Source organism: Lissotriton vulgaris, chromosome 12 (assembly GCF_964263255.1).
Source record: "Lissotriton vulgaris chromosome 12, aLisVul1.2, whole genome shotgun sequence".
Classification (NCBI taxonomy): domain Eukaryota; kingdom Metazoa; phylum Chordata; class Amphibia; order Caudata; family Salamandridae; genus Lissotriton; species Lissotriton vulgaris.
Genome location: NC_141700.1, coordinates 547,557,731 through 547,582,527, shown reverse-complemented (window position 1 = coordinate 547,582,527; position 24,797 = coordinate 547,557,731). Strand labels below are relative to the sequence as shown.

Sequence of the window (24,797 nt, the reverse complement as noted above, 5' to 3'; positions counted from 1 at the left end):
CTCCACCATACTGTTCCATTGTATGCCACTCCACTATGCTACTCCACTGTACAGCATCCACTCTACACCACTCCAGTATACTCTACTCCACTCTACGCCACTCTAGGTTACGCCACTTCACCCAACGTTATTCTACCCTACTCCACTCCACTCTACACCATTTCACTGTATCCTATTCCACTCTATACCACTCCACTGTATGCTTCTACACTATACACCATCTACACTATTCCACTGTACACAACTACACTGTACCTGACTCCACTCTATGCTATTCCACTCTACCCCACTCCACTGGGCGCTATTCCTCTGTAGGCCACTCCAGTGTACCACACTCCACGCCACTCAACTGTACCACATGCTACTCTGCAAGACTTACACCTGTTGCTATGCTTAGTTTTGCTACTGGAAGCATATGCTCAATGTGTTTAGATAGCACCATCTTTTCTTTTTCTACTTGCATTCTTTTAAAAATAATCTTGCGTATGTTGCTCAGTTTGTCTATGTACTGTTGTGTCAGACGGTTAATTCAGATATGGATTAGTGGATGGATGACTGGATGCATGAATAGCAAAGATGAGCGACAGAGTGCATGTAGGATGGCTTACTGAGTGACTAAACCCATCAATGAGGGAAAAAGCCACTTTCATTCATAAAGTAGATTTATTGAATGGATGAATGAAATAATTTTATAAAGGGCTCAATACCTGAAGGTGTCTTAGCGCTATACGGCCAATGCTTGTTCTTTGATTTGCTTTAAATTTGCTCTCACTTTCATGCTATTGTAGTGACAGGCATGTTTCAATTATTCGATTGCTGTCCTAAGATATTCTTCTGTATGCTATTCCACTGTACACGATTTCAGTATATGGCACTCCACTATGCAATACTCCCCTCTATGCCCCTACACTGTATAGCACTACACGCTAAGCTATTCAACTGTATGCCACTCCATGCTATTTCACTGTATGGGACTCCAGTGATCGCTTCTACACTCTATGCCACTCCACTGCATGCCACTCCACTATGCGCTAGTCCAGTGTATGCCACTCCACTCTGCGCCACTCCACCATACTGTTCCATTGTATGCCACTCCACTATGCTACTCCACTGTACAGCATCCACTCTACACCACTCCAGTATACTCTACTCCACTCTACGCCACTCTAGGTTACGCCACTTCACCCAACGTTATTCTACCCTACGCCACTCCACTCTACACAATTTCACTGTATCCTATTCCACTCTATACCACTCCACTGTATGCTTCTACACTATACACCATCTACACTATTCCACTGTACACAACTACACTGAACCTGACTCCACTCTATGCTATTCCACTCTACCCCACTCCACTGGGCGCTATTCCTCTGTAGGCCACTCCAGTGTACCACACTCCACGCCACTCAACTGTACCACATGCTACTCTACCCCACTCCACACCCCTGTACCACATTCTGCAAAGCTACTCTGTACAACACTCATCTACTCCACTTAATGATAAAACTCTGATTTGAAATACATTTCTACTCAAATAAAAAAACATTAAAATTCAATGAAAAAAGCAAAGGTTAAACCTTTGTCCTAATTAGGAAAACTTTCATTAATTCTAAACAAGCAACCTTAAAGTACACACATTTTAAACTTAGTTATACCTTAAATTTATAATTTACGCTGCACATTTAAATGACTATGGGCCATTTGTAGGTAGCCAAATTGCGACAGCAAACGCTGACATTTACAGAATTTGGGCAGTGTGCTATGTAGCAGACAAAAACCCACTCTCAAAATAAGGAATCGCAAAATTTGCTATTGCCTATTTTGCGAATGCATTTAAGGAATACCAAATTGCAATTCCTTAAATGCAATGTAGGAGGCCCCCAAGTTGTGCGATTTTGGCTTAAGGAATCGCAAATTTCCATCAACTTCAGGTTGGTGGTAATTGCGATTTCTTTGAAAAATTCACTTTAGCATTTTTCAAAATGCCCTGTGGCGCACCACCATGCCCTTAGTGCATGTATGTGCGCCACATGTGCACAGATGCTTATTTTGGGGGTGCAACAGGGTGTCCTATTGACACCCTTGCAAACTTGAAATTGCATTCTCAATTTGGGATTCTCTAATTGGGAATCGCACATTGTGAATGTCTTCCCAATAATTCCTATGGGCCTTTTAGCCCATAGGATTGAATGGGAAGGTATTCCTTATTTGCAAATCTCAATTTGTGATTCACAAATAAGGAATATGTAGGATTTGCTAAATATTTTGCTAATCCTACCTACATTGCGTTTTGAGATTCTCTAATTGCAATTCCCTAAAAATCGCAATTTGAGTATCGCAAAAACCGTTTTACCTACATATGGCCCTATAACTTTATTTATTCTTTAGATACAAACCAAACAAACTACACAATAATAAACTCTCAAGTTATAATTTTACCTTTAATTTATAATGTATCCAACTCCATCATATTATTATAACGCGTGCTCCTCCATACACAGTGTATTCAACTCTGTAGCCCATTCGTTTTCAATTTAAACCTTTTATTGTACCCTTTTTGATTCTTTACTTCTCCTTTCATTTGAAGGTTTATTAAGCAGATAATACAGCTGTCCAGGTAGTGCTAACAAGTTGTTTGCTTGCCGATCACTTCATCTGCAGTGCAGCACATCCCATGTGGCCACTTCCTCTAAACCAGGAGACGATTATGAAATGTTGTTCTCTATAGTGTATCAGTGTTTACTATTCAAAAATGGACAACACGTTGGTTGAAAATGTAGAGTCCTTACTGGAACTTTTAAAAAACAAAAGACTGTTTATAATACCTCTGCAAGACTTACACCTGTTGCTATGCTTAGTTTTGCTATTGGAAGCATATGCTCAATGTGTTTAGATAGCACCATCTTTTCTTTTTCTACTTGCATTCTTTTAAATAATCTTGCGTATGTTGCTCAGTTTGTCTATGTACTGTTGTGTCAGACGGTTAATTCAGATATGGATTAGTGGATGGATGACTGGATGCATGAATAGCAAAGATGAGCGACAGAGTGCATGTAGGATGGCTTACTGAGTGACTAAACCCATCAATGAGGGAAAAAGCCACTTTCATTCATAAAGTAGATTTATTGAATGGATGAATGAAATAATTTTATAAAGGGCTCAATACCTGAAGGTGTCTTAGCGCTATACGGCAAATGCTTGTTCTTTGATTTGCTTTAAATTTGCTCTCACTTTCATGCTATTGTAGTGACAGGCATGTTTCAATTATTCGATTGCTGTCCTTTCTGGTTCAGAAATCGAGACAAGCGTTCTACTACTCTGAATACATAGGATCTTTAAATCCTATAATCAACATCTATATTTCTTTAGATTCGTTTTTGATTTTTTTCTTACATTTGTTTTACATAATTTTCAATTCAAACAAACTTTTTTATTACAAAAGTAGCGTTTTGTTTGCTTACACATTAGCTGAAGAATACCCAGTCTTCAATTGCACAGTAACTCCTTTGTCCCAGTGCCTTTGTCTATGTCATATTTAGTTAATATGGGTTGAGTAAGATCCTTGTTCCAGATTCCCTGTGACAGTTCTCCTGTCCAGCTTGCCCGCAGTCCGCTACCCTCTGCTGCTGTCTACCTACTACCCTCCGTTTGTGCCTTCTTTGTTCATTTTTTTCTGTTTTGCCCTTTCTGCTCGATTTCTGCCCTCTGTTTTTGCTTGTTTTTCGGCCCTCTCTTTTGCCCTCTTCTGGTCTGTTTTGCCTTTCCTCCTAGTTTTTCTGCCCTTTGTTTTGCCTTTCTGCTTGTTTTTCTTCCCTCGGTTTCGTCTGTTATGCTATTTTTTCTGTTTTGCCACCTGCGCTGTTCTGCCTTTTCTGCCCTCTGTTTTGTGACTTCTCTGCTCATTTCTTGCGGTGTTTTGCCTTTCCTGCTCGTTTTTCTACCCTCTCTTTTGCCCTCTTCTGCTCTGTTTTGCCTTTCCTGCTTGTTTTTCTGCCCTCTTTTGCCTTTCTTCCCTTTGTTTTGTCTATTCTGCTTGTTTTTTGCCCTGGTTTGCCTTTCTGCTCTGTTTTGCCTTTCTGCTCGCTTTCCTGCCCTCTGTTTTGCCTTTTTTTGCTTGTTTTTTTGCCCTCTCTATTGCCCTCTTCTGCCCTGTTTTGCATTTCTTGCTAGTTTTTCTGCCCTTTGTTTTGCCTTTCTGCTAGTCTTTCTTCCCTCTGTTTTATTTGTTCTGCTTGTTTTTCTGCCATGTTTTGCCACCTACTGCTCTGATTTGCCTTTCTGCTCATTTTTCTGCCCCTTCCTTTTTCTGCTCGTGTTTCTGCCCGGTTTTTCCTTTGATCGTTTTTCTGCCTTCTGTTTTGCCTTTCCTGCTCGTTTTTCTCCCCTCAGTTTTGCCTTTTTTTTGCTCGTTTTTCTGCCTGGTTTTGCCATTCTTGATAGCTTTTCTGCCTTTTGTTTTGCCTTTCTGCTTGTTTTTCTTCCCTTTGTTGTATTATTTCTGCTTGTTTTTCTGTGCTCTTTTGCCGCCTTCTGCTCCTTTTTGCCTTTTTCGGCTCAATTTTCTGCCCTCTATGCCTCCTCTGCTCGTTCCTTGCAACGTTTCACCTTTTTCTGCTTCTTTTTCTGCTCTCGGTTTTGCCTTTTCTGTTCGTTTTTCTTCCTGGTTTTGCATTTCTTGATAGTTTTTCTGCCTTCTGTTCTGCAGTTTCCTTCTCGTTGCTTCTTTCTTCCTGCCGTCTCCTCAAGACCTGTTGCAGGGGGAGCTGGCACGACAGACCTCACACCCAGATACCCTCAGGGGTGGCAGTTCTGCGCTCTACAAACGCTTATTGATTGAAAAATTAGTTTGTGCTTATGTGCTGAAATGCAAGTTCTGTTGCAACAAAATAAACACCAACATAAAACCTGCCCTGAAGTGCAAGAGCATATTTATGGAGAAGCTTTCTTATGCACCTAATCTGCTTCTGCTTAAGGAAGGTTTTTTACTGCCCACTGTCCATGTTCCTTCATTCAGACCCTCGCTCATGAGGAAGCATGCTTGCCAAACAAGAGGTTTCCTCACATGAATAAAAGTGGGACAGCTTGCTTAGTTACAGATGCTTGGATAAGCAAATCTATTTTGAGGTTAACTTGGCTGCATTCCTCCGGGTTTCATAACCCAGTACTCAATGTAATCCTCTCCAGCAACCACTTTGACAGAAAAACTAACCGAGAAAAAAACCAACCTTTCTGAATGCAACCATATTTCATCCTTAATAAAAATGAAAACACATGTTCATGCCTTCATAAGGCACACAATTACCCACAAATTGTTAGTTCCATTTTTACTTTGGAAATTATTTTGATCACTGGTTTAGCAGTATAAACTTGTATTTAGTGGATTGCTCTGCAAAAGGCCAGGTGGCAGGCCCACATGATCTACTGAAACGTGTTCGAAATTCTGCTTATGAAACTGCTGGCCCCTGGGGAAGTGAGGGTTGCAGACAGAGTAGAGAGAGTAGGCAGGTCTATAAATGTCAGGAGAGGAGTATCCGGCCTCTTCCTAAAACCAATGCACCACCAGGTCGGAAGGGTTTCGAAAAAGTTAGCCCGCCCACCCACCCTACAGTTGGTAGTCAGGAGTACGGGTGTAGGCCGTTGACAGGTTGCTGGGCATAGACTGTAGTTTGGAGGGACACACAGGCGGATCCACCACCCAGGGAGGGAGAGAAGGGTGCACAGGTGACTGATGGTGGGGCATGGCACGCAATGAGCAACAAAAGTAATCCTGGAGAGGATGTTTTGGAGGGCAAGTGAAGGTGAGAATGGGATATGACAGAAGGTCAGAGAGTGAAAGGGGAGGAGTGAAGAGGATGAGATGGTGTTTAAGAATGGCGAAGGGAGAATGAAATATCGGGTTTATGTTAAAGAATTTATAGTTGCATTTGTGTAATGTTTAATGAAGCTTAAGTGTTTTTGCAACCTTGTCCTAATAAAATGGCCTTTCACGCTTCAACTGACAGCGTGGAGTGTGGTTATTGCACGATAGGCTAAGAGAAGTATTTCATACTCCGGGCTGTAAGACCGCCCTAAATTGCAAAATCCGGTTCCAGTGGCTCCGATCCTTTGGTCTACGCAGCTGGCTATAAGCAACATCACCCTTTGCAACACTAAAATGCGATGTTCACTGTTGTGAACCAAACATTTGCATTTTAAATAAACACGTACATTAAGTTTACATATGCCGCTGGCAAAATGTTTATTTTGCTCTTTCTACATATCTCAGTCTGACACAACCTGCACATCTCCAAGCAGGTCGAGAAGCAGGTCGAGAAGCACCTCTCCAGAGGACCACGAGAACTAAAAGACCAGAGGGGTTTCGGCTGAATGACTCCCACCACCTGCTGAGCATGGCATTCTGCAACACTACCTGCCTGCACGACCAGGGCACTGATCTCCACCGAAGGCCGGTCACCTTGTAGAAGCTCTCTGTCCAGATGCAAGACGGCATGAGGCCACGATTGAAGAATCTGTTCATCTCATGAGTATCCAAAGAGAACTACCAAGAAAGCATCCACCATGAGGCCACATTGTTCCCAGAATTCCCTCAGATGAGGCAATGCCGAACAAATTCCAGGATGAACACATCCCACTTGTTCACTCACACCATTTAGGATATAGTCCAAAGATTGGGCTATTTTTGATTTCTGGCTACTACTCTGACGTACCCGTCAACGGTATCACGTAACTAGCAGCAGCGGAGCCAGATCAAACAGTACAACAACGACAAATGACAAGGCACTAGCTTTTTTTCACACTGGCGTCCATTCTTGTAATCAGGTTCCATTTTTAAAAGTACATATACATGCCTGACTGAACACTGCAGCAACATTAGATAAACAGTGGCAATGTGTATGTATCTTGCTTGTGCATTAAACAAAGAAATAGCCCACTTTCCCACACCCCAGAGAGAAATATGGAATTATTGATAAACTTACGTACGCTGATTGCCCCTTGGGGTTGGGTTTGGAGGCTCTCACTGGCTTCTTGGAGAGAAGGCCTTCGATTTTCCCGAGATCTCTCTTCTCTACCGCCTCAAAGAGCTTCTGGTCGTGTTTGTTCCATTTCTCAATCTATCACAAAAAAAATGAAAAAGCAAAAAAGTCTTAACCATAAAATAAATCTAGATTACGGATGAATGGCGAAGATATTGGTAGGAAAAAACTGCCTGTATCTTGCTCATGGGCACACACATTTTCGTTGATCGCTGCTGCTCTGGATACTATTGAAATATAATTTGGGAGGGTGAGTTCAAAGGTCCAGTCTAAGCAGGTGCGCTGCACTATTGGCACGCTTGGTATGAGCACGTTATTTACAACGTGCCACGCGTGTCCACACATGCCCCGGTTCTAGGGGGCAACCAGATCAAACCGCATGTTTTGAATTTATCAGTAGGCAAGATCATACTCTTATAAAATGTGGGAAATTGAGAGAAAGCAAAACCATTGCACAACAAAGCTCAAAAGGTACATTTTGCAAGTAGCGTAAAAAAAACAGTTGCAATCTTACTTTTGAGCAATATTCTATACACGCACTGTACCTTTAAGTAGGGTAACCCCATAGGGGCACAGAGGGGAAGTGCGGCAAAGTGCGCTTAAGGTCCTACCCACTAAGCTACGAGCCTCGCATGACAACAGTAGGTATTAATGACCCTGGAACCCACAGCTAGATGAGAAGCATTCGTGCCCAACAACCCTAGGACGGGACCAGGAGCCTGTGTGACCACAAAGCTATACCAATGCCACCCATTCCTGGACAGAAGCCCACATGGCCACCCTGTAGCTGTAGTCTTAAAGAAGCCTCGACCTCCCAGAGGGCCAACGTAGTCCCAATTATCTTAACCTTGGTAACCGCAGCACTGTTCATGGAACATCTAGTGCTCCAGACCACTCTACACAATCTGGTGGGGTACCACATGGACCAAAGGCAGCCATTTTGTCTGCCTGTGCACCTGGCGCTACTTTCAGCTTTCCTAGTGTTCTACTAGAATAGTTAGATAAAATTATAAATGTCCATATGTACGTAGCTGCACTTCAATCGATGCCAATTTACTACTTAGGACATCACTAGCGATCAAAGTATTTCTCCCAAGCGTATTTAATCGAAAAGTGATTATATAGAAATAAGGAGAAATAGGTTTTTCACCTGTATGCGGGTAAGCATAAACTTTGTAAGCTTCATAATTCTACAAAGTTTTCCATTTGATTTGTAAAGATTGCAAAAAAAAAAAATACAAAGATGCCACTTCGTCTAAGTCTGAACTGCGTACATGAAGAGATCTCTACCTTAGCAAAGATCATGGAAAATCAGTTGCGAGACAAACCTGTCTCTGGCAAATTTCTATTATGCTGGCAAAACTATCTAAAGTGACAAATCTTTGCGAATTTCTTAGCCAGAACATTTTGCATTTTTTGTTCAAAGGGGGAAGGTACCAGCAGAAAATGTCTCATGCCTGTATTATTCTTGCCTCTATCTCACATGAATTTTCATGGCAAGGTATGCCCTCACATTTTGCTTTATTTCTATTAGGGAAGTAGGGCAACTTTACATTTACAAATATAGTTCTACATTAGTATTACAGATTTTAAAACTAGGCACATCTCATGAGGCACAGAATTAAATGAGCACAATCAAACTATAAACCAGTATCATAAAAACCCAAAGGGGGGGAAACAACAAAACAATCTTCAAAGTTCATTATTCAATGTTTTAAGTTTTAACTACTGGCTAAAAGTATCCTGTAATCGTTTTGGTTCTGTTGTCTCTTTAGCTTTCAACCTCGCAGATTCTATTTAAAAAAGATAACAGAAAAGTGTCCACCAATTTATCATCGATGGGGGCATGGGGGGGGGATTCTTAGACTTCCATTCTAGAGCAACACACAGGGCCTGATTCATAGTGTGGGGGTGTGGGCCTCCACCACCTCGCTCCCACCGCCAAATCTTACCTCCGCCCGTCCAATTACGAGTTTCCTAGCGGTCTGGCAGGAGGGCGGCGTGGTGGTCCCATTGTGGTGCCTATTAAAAAGGCACTGCAACGGGGGAGCACCAAGGCTGTGACCATGCCATGCAGGAAAGGGAGTGCATGCAGACAGGGAGGCACATGTGTCCCCCTGCATTCATTCCTGTGCACAGGGGCAACAGGGGACCCTGAGGGCCCCATTTGTTTCCCCACTGCCAGCCTTTTCATGGCAGGCTCACAGCCATGAAAAGGCTGGCGGTGGGGAAAGTCGTAATATGCTTGGCGGTGGTGCAGTGGCACCACCAAGCATATTGCTTCCCCAGACCGCGACAAGACCGCCAGGGATTGCAGATTCCTGGCTGTTGCGGTAGTCCCCTGGAGGTCCGACCGCAGTACTCGTGATGTGGCGGTCGGACCTCTGGTTCTGTGGTCCCCGACTGCCACCACACCTACATTGCGAATTTGGCGATATTATGGATCTCTAAACTTGTAATCGGGCCCTTAGTCTCGCTGTGACTATCGCAACAAAAACAATTCGTATATACAGGGGACACTCAGTTCCATATCAAAGATAATGTTGTTCACATTCATTCAGCCCTTCCAGACAACTACCCAGCTATTACAGATCACAAAAATCATGCCGTTTCAAACAAGCAGAAACCATGTGCACTACGTGTCTACGTCAGCGCTTCAGTGCATTTCGAAGACCCTGTACCCTTCAATTTAGATTTCTTATCCAGCAGACTGACCGCCTGGAAATGCTGGAGTTGGAGTCTGGCAGATAACAACATTGAACTGGCCAATGTCGATGCACATTCTATTATTTCCTGTTAATCCACGGTTTTCCCAATCTTAGAAGACCATCTTGCCGCTAAACCGTCCAAGCCATCCTCTAGAACAGATAACACCTATAAAATTGTCGAATGTTAATTTCAACATTAAAAAGAACACTCATTTAGTTTCACACGAGATACTGAAGACTGAATTTTGCAAATTGTTGCTGCTTTTTCCACAATTGTGTGCACCCCTGGAGACAATATCGGTACACAGGGACATCTTCGGTGGATTTCAGAGGTCTCCACACCGCTTGTTATTGATCCCAAACTCGTTCAAGAGAGAACCCTTTGATCCCGAGCATGTAGCTTAAAGTGCACGTGACAAGACGGGGTGTGTGACGGGCTGTAATTACAGGGCCATCTACAGGTGTGCAGTTGTCACGCCTTGCATCTGGGACGCCACAGGGTGCGACAAGGGGTGTGCCCGGCTGATGCTCAAGCAGTGGAGGCTGTTGATTTACAGGCGAACCGCACGCAAAGCTGGTTTTTGCACCTTTTTTTGCCCTACTTGAAACCATCTCCGCAGCCAGCCAAGAGCCTCAGATCTCGATGGGGTCAACCACCTGCAACCCCACCTCGACCCCCGTGAGAATGAATCCGTCCATTGACGCCAATGGGATCACCCTACATAAAGATCCATTCTGAAACCACCCTCCTTAGAGACTTAACAGGTTCAGAGGAACGACTGCGCGGAGGAGAGAAAAGATTTAAAAAACATATGGGCTGATGCCATGGGCCTGGGGCCGTCTCCTGCCCTATAGCACTATTTTCATGTGGCTAGTGCAGCCAGGCGTGAAGATGGGCCTAACCACTGCTCTACTCGTGCCCTGGTTACAAACTGCAGACGCGTCATTGTTTTTTCATATTTGAATGAATGAATGAATGAATGAAGCAGCACTTGTAGAGCACGTAGCTACCCAGAGGCATCCCAGCGCTGAAGCGGTAAAGCTAAAGCCTCAAAAATTACTAAGGAAAAACCCATGTTTTCAGCAGCTTACGTAAGGCCTTGTGATTGGGTTCCTTTCGTAAATAAAGAGGGAGGGAATTCCATAATTTGGCGGCGTTGTACGAGAATAGCCGGCCACCGCTTCTGGCCCTTTTAATTCTGGGGACAACGGCCAGGTGTAGCCCGTCAGGGCGCAGCCTCCTATTCTCTCGATAGGGTTGGACCAACGATAAATGATTGCAGGTCCTTTTCCTCCTATCATCTTATAGGAAATGCATAAGGCCTTGAAGTAAACTCTCTCCCGTACCAGGAGCTAATGAAGGGATTTCATGGCCGGTTTTGCAGACTGCCGGTTCGGAGTCCCCATGAGAATCCTTGCGGCACAACTCTGCACTGTTTGGAGCTTGACTGGGAGCAAGTTTGGAGCCCCAATGTATTAGGCATTCCTGTAGTCCAGGCGTGAAAGAATAAGAGCCTGGACCGTAAGCTTTCTTGCCTGGAAGGGAAGTAGAGGGAGCAGTTTACGAAGAATCCTTATGATGCCAAAGCAAGAGGCCCCAACCTTCCTGGCCTTGTCTATGAAGCTAACGTCTTGGTCCAGCCAAAACCCCAAGCTCTTTATCTCTGGCTTAGGGGCAGGAGCAGGGCCCATACAGGCTGGCCACAAGGTGTCTGCTATAAAAAGAGAAGGGTTGCCGAGGAGCATGAGTTCAGTCATGTCACCATTCAGTTTTAGATGTGTCTCATTCATTTGGCTACTTATTCAAGGCAGGGGCACAGACAGATGGGATACTTGTCTAGGTGATTCAGTGCAACGACCAGTTGGGTATCGTCAGCATAGGTCACAATAGGTACCCCAAAGGGAAGGACAATGTCTGCAAGAAGAGCCATATATACATTAAAAAGAGTAGGGCTCGGGGACGATCTCTGGGGTACCCCACAGTGGAGAGGCAAAGATTTCGAGATAGCCTCAACCTCAAATATCTGGAAAGATCTTTCCTCCAGGAAAGATTGCAGCCAAGTTAGGGCTACTCCGGATACCCCCAGATTTCTGAGTTGTTGGACCAGGATACGGTGATTAACCGTATCGAAGGCTGCGCTGGGATCTAAAAGAATCACAGCAGAGGAGCCTCCTGCATCGAGGATCTTTCTGGCATCTTCCACGACTGCCAGCAGAGCCGTTTCCATTCCTTGGCTCAGGCGAAAGCCGGTTTGAGAAGAGTGGAGAAGGTTATGAGATTCCAGGTACATGGCGAGGCTGAGATGACATGCTTCTCCACTATTTTGCCGAACCTTTGGAGGAGCGAGATGGGTCGGCAGTTAACAAAACATTCTGGGTCCAAACTAGGTTTTTTCAGAAGAGATTTCACCATATCTTTTTTCCACAGGGGGGGACCACACCCGCAGATAACTAGGAGTTGACCAAGTCTAAGATAGTTGGACCAACTGATTCAGCCACCTGTTTCAGGATCCTGGGGGGGTGGCAGAATCTCTAGGCGACCTGCTCTTGACAAGTGCTAAAGTGGCCTGGAGTGCCTCAAGGCCCAGAAGGAGAAAGGCCTCTAGGGAATGTTCCCTGCTACATAGACCAATATCCTTTGATTGAGGAGTAGTATGACTGTCATCAGTGATGAAAGACTTCTAGATCAATTGAATTTTATTATAAAAATAGTCAGCAAAATCATTGCAGCGTTGACCCGTTGCCTCAGGTGCATCAGGAGGGGAAGGGGCTTTTACAAATTTTTTCCTAATACGAAATGTTTCGCGGGGAGAGTTAGCTGCCAGTGAGATTTTTTCTTCAAAGTACGAGGCCTGAGCCCTTTTAATTTCAATCTTGTATACTTTAACAGCGTCCCTGTATTCCCTTTTTACACTCCAGATTCTTTCTATTTTTTTTTTGCAAATCTGCTTTAACTCTGAGTTTAGGGGAATACCAGGCCATTCTATTGGGCCCTTTGTGTGTCTGGATAATTTTCTTCGGAAGGACCTGGACCAGTGTTCCCTCGATCCAATTGTTAAACCCTTCGTTGGCCACAACTGGATGGGTGTCAGGGGGTGGGTTAGATTTTCCAAAACCGGCAACCACTTTTCTAGGGAAAGTTTTGACCAACTGCGCGACGTTATTCGCGTTGGTGTTATTTATGTTATGAATTCTTAAAGGATTGCAGTAGTATGAAACAATTACATATTATCCCTACAATCGGTATAGTCCGCTACCAGGAAGTATTCAACAGACTGGCACACTGCCCAGAGCAGACCCTGCCAACTCGCCCACTCCTGCAGGCAAGTACACTCTCACACGTGTACCACAGACTTTGGCAAACACTCACCCGTCCTTCACAGAATAAAAAACATGCACTGTGTAGTTTCCAACAGGACCTCAAACCACCACAAGCATGACTTCACATAACCGCAATACAGGCCCTGCGATATCCGAAGGCAGAACGGTGTGTAGACCTCAACAAGCCTTTTCATAGCTCTATCAGGCCCTCACAGTCTCTAAAAGACCCCCACGTGATTCCCAACAGTGCTTCCCATAGCCTTCAACAGAACTTCCTTGAGCACCAAGTAGACCTTCATTGTATCCACAACAGACACTCACGTCGTCCCCACAAGAGCTTTAGATCGACTTCACAGGCACCACTCTATCCTCGCCACCTGTCTATTGACACAAGCTTGACCCAATGACTTAAAGTCAGAGCCAGGGTGGAAGTATTCCATAAGTTGAAAGCCTGTACCAATACAAGCATTTTCCCATGGTTGTTGCGTGATGCGGAAGGGGTTTTCTCTTATCCAACAAAAATACAGAGGTATTTGAGGCCATCAATAGTTGTGGCAGCACTGTTAAGTACAATGATTAGTCAACCAGGATTGGACGTTCGACTTCAATGAGGAGACAGAGGGCAATATTTAGTGGTTGGTAGATGGGACACTCGGTCAAAACATGATAGATTTCCCATCCGCAGTTATACAAGTCCTTTAGGATATAATGCTCTTGCAATGCGGTGGACAGAATGGCTGCCACGTTTGTAATGGAGTTTCCCATCGGCCAAACTCTAAAGGCACAAAGAGTCTACATTTAACCTACTTGATAATGATTGATTGAGTCATTCAACATGGGATAAAAGCTTTCTTGTGTGAAACAGAAATTCAACCAAAACCAAGTCAAGTGTGATGCATTGCTATGTTTCACTTTGACATCAAGGTCAGCCTGCCTCAGTTATCCTCCATCCAAGCATGAATGAGAAGGTACTTTATGTTTAGTCAACAAATAAAGGTAGGGTGAACTGCGAACTGAAGGCAATTTATGACTAACTTTTCCCACCTTTCCGTGAAACAACTTTTTTGTATTTTTTCTAGTCTCACTAACGTTTCCAAGCTGACTAGGTAGGACAGATCTCTCCCAGGAACCTATTGAATTTCATGTCACTTTGCCAATCTAGGATTGAGGAACAGTCACTCGGAATTCCCTAAACACTCAGGGACCAAGACCAATATACCGCAAGCTGATGTCTTTGTACAGAAAATTGATGTGTCTTTGAGTCAGAATAGCCCTATATTGGCTTTCACACTTCGCCATATTAGCACCCATAAACCGGTGAGTCAAAGAATTTGTCTCAGATGGGCTCTCATTGCAGACCCAATTACATTTTCTAAGGTCCTTACCAGGTGGCTGTTGCGGCACCAGTGGTTGTGAGACTTTATCTGGAGTTTCCAGTGATCTCTACTTGGGATTGAGCTAATAGTTTCAATACCCAACATTTGCCTATGAGGTGATTGTGTCAAGAAGTCTTGAGGGACCCAAAGTTGCACTTTCTTGAAGCAAACAAACAGATCCAAATTTCATGCAAGCATCCTTTTCTCCCAGGGAGTGAGAACCCTCACAACTTTGCTTTCAGTAAACAGAAGAAACTGAGAAGTTTCTTTGTTTTCCTGTATAAGAAATTTTAACAAGACTTCCTTTAATTTTAGTGCACAAAAGCTTTCGGCTACGAGGCAGAGCTTGGTCGTAGACAAAACTCGCGAGACTTAGGTTTACACTCCTCCTTCATATTTTATTCATGTACAACATGGGTTAACATGAATAAATCTAATAGTTTGAAGTAGTTTGCTAAATACTGCTCTACTCTTAAGCCATTCCCTAGTTTAGTGTGCTTGGAAATGCAGTATGAGTCAATTATTTCTAACAATATCTGGCAAAGCATGATGTATAACCAAAAAGTAGGGCTTTAGAGCACTATAAAAATAGTGTAGGTACAGTGAAAAGTAAACAGGGATTCTAACCAAATGTCCAGGTACTTTTGTGTTTGGAAAGGTATTCCTGATAGTACATTGATATTGCATACAAACCAGGCTTAACTGGTTGGCAACATTAAGGGCAATAACTATTTACAATATGTGTGTGTGTGAGGCTTTGGATCTAGAGAGTTAGTACCTTGAAAGGTGATGCTAGCTAGCAAGTGTTCGTGAGAGTGCCATATTATTTTAGCTCTAGGTTTACATTAGCCATGCTAACAAAAATAAGAGAAACACAGCCAAAAGGAATCTTCGCTACATGTAGTCCACCGGACTGCCGAATGGATTAGCCCTGCAAGGCCATTCAGGCTTGCATGGAACAAGCATGGAAGGATGAAGGAAACAGAATTGGTTAAAGTTATTTACCATTCAAGTTCGTCTCTAAGCATATCTACATCTTGATAGATAGATAGATAGATAGATAGATAGATAGATAGATAGATCGATAGAAAAATAGATAGATAGGATAGTTAGATAGATGGATTTTTCACTAAAAAAGCCAAATGTTAAAGTGGTGATATAAATGAGGAAGGTAATACAATTTTAACTTACATTATAAGCACTTCTGATCAATAAAAAAAATGGAATTCACCAGTCAATGAAACTAACAAAGATAACTTGTTCCACAATTGATTTGAGATGTTGTTAGTGATGCATTAAGTGAAGTCATGAGCAGGCCGTGCAGGGGCTTGGCTGTTGTGACTAGCATCAAGCCCAGCCTGGTGCCCAACCTCCCACTGGCAGCCAACACCCCTACAAGTGGTCAATCAGTCTCAAACTCCCATCAAACATTTCTTTAAACAACTTTTTTAATTCTACGGGAGCCCCATGAGATCACACGGGGTAAGAGTCCTGCAGGACCTTGAACATGCAAACATGTATGGATTTCCTTTTTGGGCCCTGGGGGTGTCCTCTGAGACTCTCCCACAAGGGCTGGGGGCAAGGTATTTCTAACCCCTTGTATAGGTTTAAAAAATGTTTTCATGACTCACAAACCCAGTCCCCCTGTCCTGAAACGATGGGCGGCAACATTTTTCTTCATATTGTGCCTGTCAATCACATGGCGAAGTCCTGCGGGACTGTCGTGAGCCCAGTCAATCGGATTTCTTTGTAATTTTTTCCCAACAGTAGTCCTGCGGCAATAGATATATATGAATTTTTTAACTTAATTTCTCAAAAATGGTTGTAAATGGTTAAAAACAATTACACCAAATCACAAAAAAGTATGCTTTTGGGAAATATCTAATCTTCTGCTAAATTTGGTTTAACTCTGTTTAGTTGATTCTTCTGGATCATTGTCTAATTTTTCCTATGTAAAATGCATGGTAATTTTTTTTTTGAGACCCCCGCTTTCTATCGGGCCCTGCAATTTCACACACCCACTCACAAACTCACTCAGATATACACACATCCACTCACCCACCCAGTCAAGGCTCTTGCATCCACTCACAGACCCACCCAGAAACTCGCCCTCCCAGTCACAGACCCACCCAGACACTTATGCATGCGCCCATTCACTCACCCACTCAAGACTTATGCTCTCAGTCACAGACCCATTGAGACCTTCATACATCCACTCACTGACCCACTCAGACAATCACACACACGCATACAGTCCCTCACACAGCCACTCATAGACCCACTCAAAGACTTATGCACCCGGTCAGTTATACAGAGACCCATGTACCCACTGACAGAACCACTCAGACACTCACGCTGTCAGCCTTAGACCCACTGAAAGATTCATGCACTAACTCACCCACTTAGACACTCATGTATCTACTCACAGATCCAGTCGGTTATATACTTAATGACAAAGACACTCACGCACCTACTCACAGATTGAGTGAGAGACTTACGCAAACAATCACAGACCCATTGTGATACCGATGCACTCACCCATGTTCTGAGACAGTAACACATTTTGTTATAGAAGGATTGATATACTGATGCACTGTCTCAAAGATCCTCTCAAATACTTATACAGTGAATAAGAGACTTAGTGATACAGTGATGCATGCAGTCATAGACTACACTGAAAAAGGTATGCACTGTGTTACAGATATTAAGGGAGTTGTGAATGCTATTATACAGTCATTTAGATAGTAAGTGTTGGTTATAATCTATTTTGCAGTTATAGGTTTTGAATGTGGTGGTTGCTATTTAATGTCTGCATTTGTTTTTAAATTTTGCTACATATTCACGATGATCATGTTAGCGGATATGAGTGCGACCCCTGGCGTCACTGCGTAAACGGAAAATCAGTTTAAATGGTTGTTTTACACAAACTCCCAACAAAAATAAATTTAAAAAGTGCAGTAAAAAACATCTAGTTTCTAAAATACTGTAAAGTGTGTACATATATGTGTTCAGCAAAAGGGTGCAATCATCACGGTTACTGGAGTCATCATGACTCTGTGTAATCATGAAAATGGCAAGTAGGGTTTAAACAGTTGCTTAAAACTTTTCTAGACAAATGTGTACAAATATGTTTTTAAAGCAATAATGTGGTTAGTGATGTGTGTATTGGATTAGTTAGAATTATCTTTTTAAGTTAACATTTTGTAATGTATTGGTGGTCGTTGAATGTCTTTGTTTTGCAATTTCACAACGTGCTCTTGATCATCGCGACATCATCGCATATTTGAATTTTTTGTTTCAAATTGACAAGAAAATGAAAAAAATGTTGGCCTCTTGGGTGGCTCCGAGAAAATCCTTTGCATTCGGAGTGTGCATAAGCCCGCTACAGATAAGACTGTATGCAGAGTTTCAGGTTGCTTAGAAACACCCTGTTCTCTTCCTCTGTAAAGTGAACTCCACCAATTCTATATATTCCATGCATGTCAATATGCAGATTGTTGTTATAGATAGAGTCTATATTATGGTCTCTGAGGAAAGCAGAAACTGTTTTATAAATCTTTTTCCTGGCTTTGCCAATCTGTGGCACATAATTGATTTGCGAAACACATAAGAGGGAGGGACAGGGAGTTTGGAGAGGCAGAAGGTCAAGTTACCATGCTCCCAAGGGTAATGCAGTAATCAAGTGATTACTACATAATTGATTTGACTACTTCCATTTCTGTCTTTGGCATATATTATAGGACACTAAGAGTGTGAGGGAAAGTAAGATCAGTACTGCAAAAGCCCTCCTTCATTAAGATTTCCAGCCCTACCTCAGTCAATGTGCCTAGGTCATTCACCACAGTGCCCAGCCATGAGGTGAGGCGCTTGGAAATCCACAATGGTTTTAACCAAATGCAGAAGCTGATGAAACTTTAACTCTCTATGGCCAAACCAACTGATCTGCACATTTGGCAAACCCAAGTCCTTGTCAATACCTTTATTTTTTGCAGCCTCTTTAGACCAGGAGACATAGCTGTGGCCCACAATCCACACTCTAAGCATGTTGTAAGAAGGAAGAGTAGCACACAGGACACGTTTGCAGGTCAATATCACAGTTAGTACTATGAAAGACAGTGAAAACGCATGAGTGCTTGTGGTTTGCAAAAAACTTGAAATTTGATTGGATGAAGGGAATATGCAGATGAATAAAAGTAGGTTGTATTTGGAAATGATTAGTAAATAGAGGTTTCATTGGCTCTGGTAAATAGAAAAAAATGTAAACTGAGTTAGATATGCTTTACAGTATGTGCAGTAAACCACACCTGCTGCAGTTAATTTTGTAAATCGTAGGGTCCTTCTGGAAGGTGTTATGAACTTGTGACCTACTGGTTCAAGTGAGTTTCTATGGAGAATCTGCAGAGGGTGTATTGGGGAAGGGTGTTAAAGAAATCTGTCCTAATTTGTAAAAATTGGAGAAGTTTAGGTTGCTTGTTTTATAAGGTAGGTAAGATTCCCTAGTGAGGATGTTTCAAGAAAGTTTAGTATAATGATTGAAATATAAAAGTATTAAGGGAAATAGGTTTTCAGACTCCTATTTTGTTTGCAGATTCACCGCGATCGCCTCGATTAAGTTGCAAGTATTGACACAAAGGCATGCATTTTGAGCTACCTCCAAACAGTAGTGAAAGGATTTATACGCAGTAACCATTCAGAAATGCAATACAAGACTGAAATATGAAAGCAATGTTTTATTTGTTGATTTTTGCAGTATCCGGCAATGCAAAGTTCAGAAGGTTGCCATTTACAGGGACATTATAGTTCGAAATTAGATTTTAAAATACCTAAGAAATTTATTGAAAAAAAATGACGTTTTAGTGGGACGTTATAGTTACGCGGACATTTCACTTGTACAAAACCAGAGAAAATTCTGCAGTTCTAGTTAGCTGAGCTACCCATAACGTGCGTCCCCACAATGCACTGCTTATGACCTCACATATCACATCACTCATGACATGGTCAGTGACATCGCTGGTGATCTCAAATGTCATCACTAATGGCATCATCCACAGAATCTGATGCACCCACTCACACCCCAATATAACCTTTTATACACCCACTCCAACTTCCACACTACCATTCTCAAAACCATTAACACACCCATACCGGTATTTACACAGCCACTTACTGATTCATAGCTCTACACACACATCCACTCACTCACCCATACAGTCACTGAGATATCCACTCATACACCCAAACAACCACTCACACACTGTCAGTCACCCATAGATCTACTCACACATGCAGTCACTTCCCCATAGAGTCAATTACACAGCTACTTACTCACCTATACAGTTATACACAGACCCACTCACTTATTCATACAGATGCTAACACATACTCACTCACCTATGTAGTCACTGACACAAGCACACACTCACCCATACGGCTGCTCTCACAATCACGCTCACACATACAGTCATTCATATGCTCCAAGACTCGCCTATGCTGCCTTTCACATATGCAGTTACTCACCCATATATCATTGACACATCCATTTAATCAATGACACATCCATACACACGCTCAGTCAGACCATACAGGCCCTTCGACGCACTCACTAACCCATACAGTCACTGACTCACCCACTCACTCATCCACCTAGGCAGTCACACACCCCCTCACCCACCTACGAAGATACTCATACAGGTACTCCGACAACCAATCACCCATACAGCCACTTAGACACCAACTGACAGACTGATACAGACATTCTCAAAACCTAGTCACTCACCCATACATTCACTGAGACACCAAATCACTCACTTATACCGTCAATCACACAGCCACTGAATCATCCATGCAGGCACTAATATGCCAACTGATTCACTAATACACCTTGGTATATATACTTGGTATATATATTTAACACTCCTAAATCTTTTAGAAACAGTCACTGGATGGGGTCATCAGTGATGTCACGGACCATGTCATCAGTGATGTAATATGTGAGGGCGTGAGTTACAGTTAGCTCAGCTATCTATAATTGCTGAATTTCTCTGCTTTTTTGCGAGTGAAATGTCAGCCTAAATATAACGTCCCTGTAACCTTTGTTTTTTTCAGTGAATATATATAAACTAGATTGACAAAGGCCTCTGTGCAGGCCGAAACGCGTCTCTTGTGCATGGAGGGCGACATAATTCATTAAATTGATGCCGTATCCTAAACCACTTCGTGCCTGTGCCTTCTTCAATGGAGTTTTCTTTGTGGGAGTTGGATGTTATGCCACTGATATATCAGTGGCATAACAAAACATGAAGTGCACCCGTGAAAAGTACATGCAGGAGGGCCCCCCATGCTCCGAACCCAGTCTGAAGCTCTCAGGTAAGGGGCCTGCCAGTCCCAGGAGGGACCCCCCGGAGCTCTATGAGGGCCCTCACCACGTGGGCTGCAGGGCTTTTGTGATGTCACTGATTTTTATCTGCAGATAAGAGTTTCTCCAGCTTTGTTGTCTGACTCATAACACTCTGAATCAAAATGAGCCCAACTCATCACAGAAAATAGTGAGACACCTGTTTTTTCCTGCACATCATTCCCTTAGGTAGGACGGAGGGGGGTCTAACCTGGTCTGCACCTCCCACCTCACACACTGTGAGGCGCATACAACAGTACAAAGCAAGTGGTATATTAGGTAGTGCTTGTATAGTGTGCAACTGCCACTTGTGTGGTGTTCCAGTACTCCGATTGCCCGAAGCGATTACTGACTCACCTGTTTGTTTGATTAGCGAGCTGTGTGATTGTAGTACGACCTGTGAGGGAAAGTCAGGTCTGTAGCCTGAGATCTTGATATGCAGTCTGGTCTTAAAGAGACGACCTGACATCATAGGAATGGGTGCAACTGTTTTATAGGGGTGAGGGGGAAAAACATATCACACCACATGTATGTTACATACCTGATTGAAGAACAGACGTGCGATGGGTGCACTGTCCACTCCATGTTAAGATGGTGGTGCGACCCAAGGGGGTAAATTAACAACAGAGTATAAAGGTTTATAAAGTCTACACACAAGTAGTGGCATGGGTTAAAAACCTATTGATAAACTAAGGTTCAAGTGAGCAGAGGGCACAATTTAGCACTCTACATATACATACACACGCACACACACACACACACACACTAGCCATACCATGAGAGCATGAGATTTGCAAGAGCAATGTAGTATTGCATTTATGAAGTAAATCATTCTTGAGATATGTTTTACAAAAACAAGTCTGAGAAAGGGAACAAGCTCAGTGAGTGTTGTGACAGATTTCCAAATTTCAGGGAAAGAGCGTCAGACATTCACATGTGTGAATGGAGGGAAGGCAGCCACCGGATCTTCACCAACCCTGCCCTGGAGTGTTTGCATAAGTGCTTCCATTGTTTGCATGGGGAAGGAATAGATTGTACCGGCAGAGATCTGCCAGGTGGGTCTGCTACACAGTGCATTTCACAGACTTCAGGGGATCCCTTGCTTTCCATGCTAGCTGGGTGAGCCAATGTTATTTATTCACACTCAATGCTCCTGCAGATTTGTCAAGGGGGTCGAGGGTTCAAAAAGTGACTCCTCCTATTTGAACTTTCAAAGAATGATTTCCTCTCTGCTGCAATAAAAATGCATAACTAGAGTTACACTAAACTTGGCGCGAACATAGAACTTTTTCTCATGGAAGCACCCTTGCTTGATTGGCTGTAAATCTGTTCCATGATTTGAGTTTTAGTTTTACAAAAAAGTTTTGGACGGGTTTTAAAGTGTTAAAGGTTAGAGCTATCTGGATCGTAAAACCACGAATTGGGCCTAGGCCCCAAATTCAAAAATAAAACTATCGGATTGAACACGGGAGTTTTTTCTTCCATTGTCCATTTCTGGTTCTTGAAGCCAAAGCCAGGTTTGCGGTGATAAATGCTCTCATCAAGAAGGGACAAGGGGAACCCATTACATCGCTCGGGACCATGGGTAGCAAGTATTAATCAAAACAACAAGTGGTCCTGAGCATACAAAAATAGGGAAAACAATTGATATATATAGATCACAATGGAGCTCTATATAGTTCAAGATTCCTTGACCAGCCGGCCAAAGAATATTTATTGGTTCAATAGATTTGTGATCTTAAAAATACAACAAATAACCCAAGAAATAAGGGTTAAATTGGGGCACAGTCCTGTGCCTTGCAAGGAGGAAAAAGGTGGGAAAGTAAAGGTAAGTGAAGAAAATTTATCAGGCAAACAGTGTGAGCTTGCAGGTCACTGGTATAAGTTATACATTTAGCAGTGTATCCTGGAGCCATTCATACAACCAATAGTATCCGGGAAGTACATGCATGAACTACTCTAAGGTCGACGTTTCGATCCCCAGCTCGGGTATCACGGGATCATCATCAGGACAAGTGAAATAATTTTGCCTGAACACAGTTATATAGCACACCGAGTTGATGGCTTGAGATGGAATTGGCTTCAGATGAGAGAGTTCTAATGCGGTCAACCACGTTATTCTTAATGGGTAAAACGTTCCATAGGATGTGGTTATGAATTCTGTATGGGAGCTGGAATTGATGAAGCCCAATCTTTAAGGTTTGCACGGTGATGTAACACCGGAATAACTGGTCTTGTAATTGATCACTCTGGGACATCTGGTCCTATGACATTATTTTGCATAGTCTGTTGATGGCTATAGGGGATTTGCAGAAGTCCGTTTCTGAAAATGAGACTGCAGTGTGGTATGTTTAATTCTTTGGGGGACCGATTGCCTCCTGGGCAGGATCGCCGTCCTCCAGCGTCTTGAATTAGCGCTGAGTCAGGAAGTGCAGCCAGACGAATAACTGGTCCGCTGTGGGGGAGAACAATTCTCCGAGGCGTCGGTCACTCGAGCTGCTCACACTTCCATCATAAAAGATGATCATAAAATTTCTTCTTGCCTTGTAGTTCTTGTCTCAAATCATAGACTGTCCAGGATCTGTGCCAATATTTTTTCAGTGACTACCAAAACCGCATCACTGGTAATGTCTATTCGCCTCGCTGCAATTATCAAGCACTTTTCAATAGATACTCCATAAGCACTGCATGCACCTAATTACATCACTCTTTGGGTGCCTAAATACTGAAAGGGAATAACCAGGACCTGTGTTTTCTTTTCTCTCTCACTGCTGAACCTTTGATCTGCTGAATTCTTAATTCCCACTAAGGAGTATGTGTTAGCTGTGAGCGTTTTATTAGTAATCTGTAAAAATGTAGATATGTATATATAATGATGCCATTGCTTGAGACTGACAAGTAATAGATAAATTGATATTTATATGTTTTTTCCTATGCACCTTTTTTTTGCAGAAGAATTGTCTGACGCCCTCGAATACCCCTTTTTAAATAATCTTTGTGTAACACATCATTGTTTATGTTCTCTGGCCCTGAGGAAGGTGGCTCTCACCGAAACGTACGTCGGCCTAACATCAGTTGTCACGGATACGAACTAGTTAATTCCATCATAACTAGCAGAACTATACCATCTTGTTTCTCTAGTGTATTCTGCACAGCACACCTCAGAATTGCTAAATGTATTAGTCTATTGTCTTGTATAAATTAGTCTATTGTATGAGTGAAGATAGATATGTCAATTTTAGAATAGATCACAGTATGACTGGTATGTAAGTATGTCTGTATGTATGTATGTTCAGTTTAGTTGTTATTAGAGGGCATCCTTAACGTAATGTTTTCTATGTCATGAAAAGTATGTTTGTAAATTAGATCAAATTTTGGTTGAGTTCACAATGACTGACTTAGTTGATAAAATGTGTCTAAAAACCTTTTTATAAAAATGTGAAGAAAACTAATAAATCTATTTTGAATAATACTTTACAGTTCTCTCTTTGGCATCCTCTAAAAATGATGAGATTGATTCAATGTAAAAAAGAAATATAGGTCCTTACTGAGGTTCAGTATTTTCTGCATAATTTGTATCCTAGCACACACTACTTTATTCACATACTCGTGAGAAAATGTGCAGCAGGACACCCCAATCGCCACCATTCACCTGCTGAATCGGTGTGGCTCATTTGCAGAACATCTGTGTGACATTGGGGTTATTCATACCCCCTATGTCTTCACTAATGTAACATTGATAGCAGCAACCCCATTCCGCTTAGGCACAGGAGTGTCGTCCTCCTGCTCTTTAAGCAGTGGAAAACAATTAAAATACAATGTTAATAACATGACAATATTATAATTGTATTTTTCAATGTGGGCTCATAGCCAGGTTACGGCGGGGCTGGGCTGGCCACAGCAGAGGGAGGAGTGGTTTACACTCTAAGTGCGCATGGCAGTTTGGATGTCCTTCTTGGGC

General features: G+C 42.6%; 1 protein-coding gene across 2 annotated transcripts in view; it reads right to left on the bottom strand.

Moving 5' to 3' along the window:
- Positions 1-24,797, bottom strand: part of ANKRD35 (ankyrin repeat domain 35) — a 230,343-nt gene that overhangs the window by 113,670 nt on the left and 91,876 nt on the right. Inside the window, exon 2 of one of the 2 annotated variants that reach the window (XM_086945353.1) lies at positions 6,981-7,115. Coding sequence is in view for 1 of the 2 variants with exons in the window: in XM_086945352.1 (XP_086801478.1) it covers positions 6,985-7,115 (131 nt within the window). In the remaining variant the exon portion in view is untranslated. The remainder of the gene's footprint in view (positions 1-6,980; positions 7,116-24,797) is intronic. The other variant, XM_086945352.1, reaches the window with a different exon arrangement.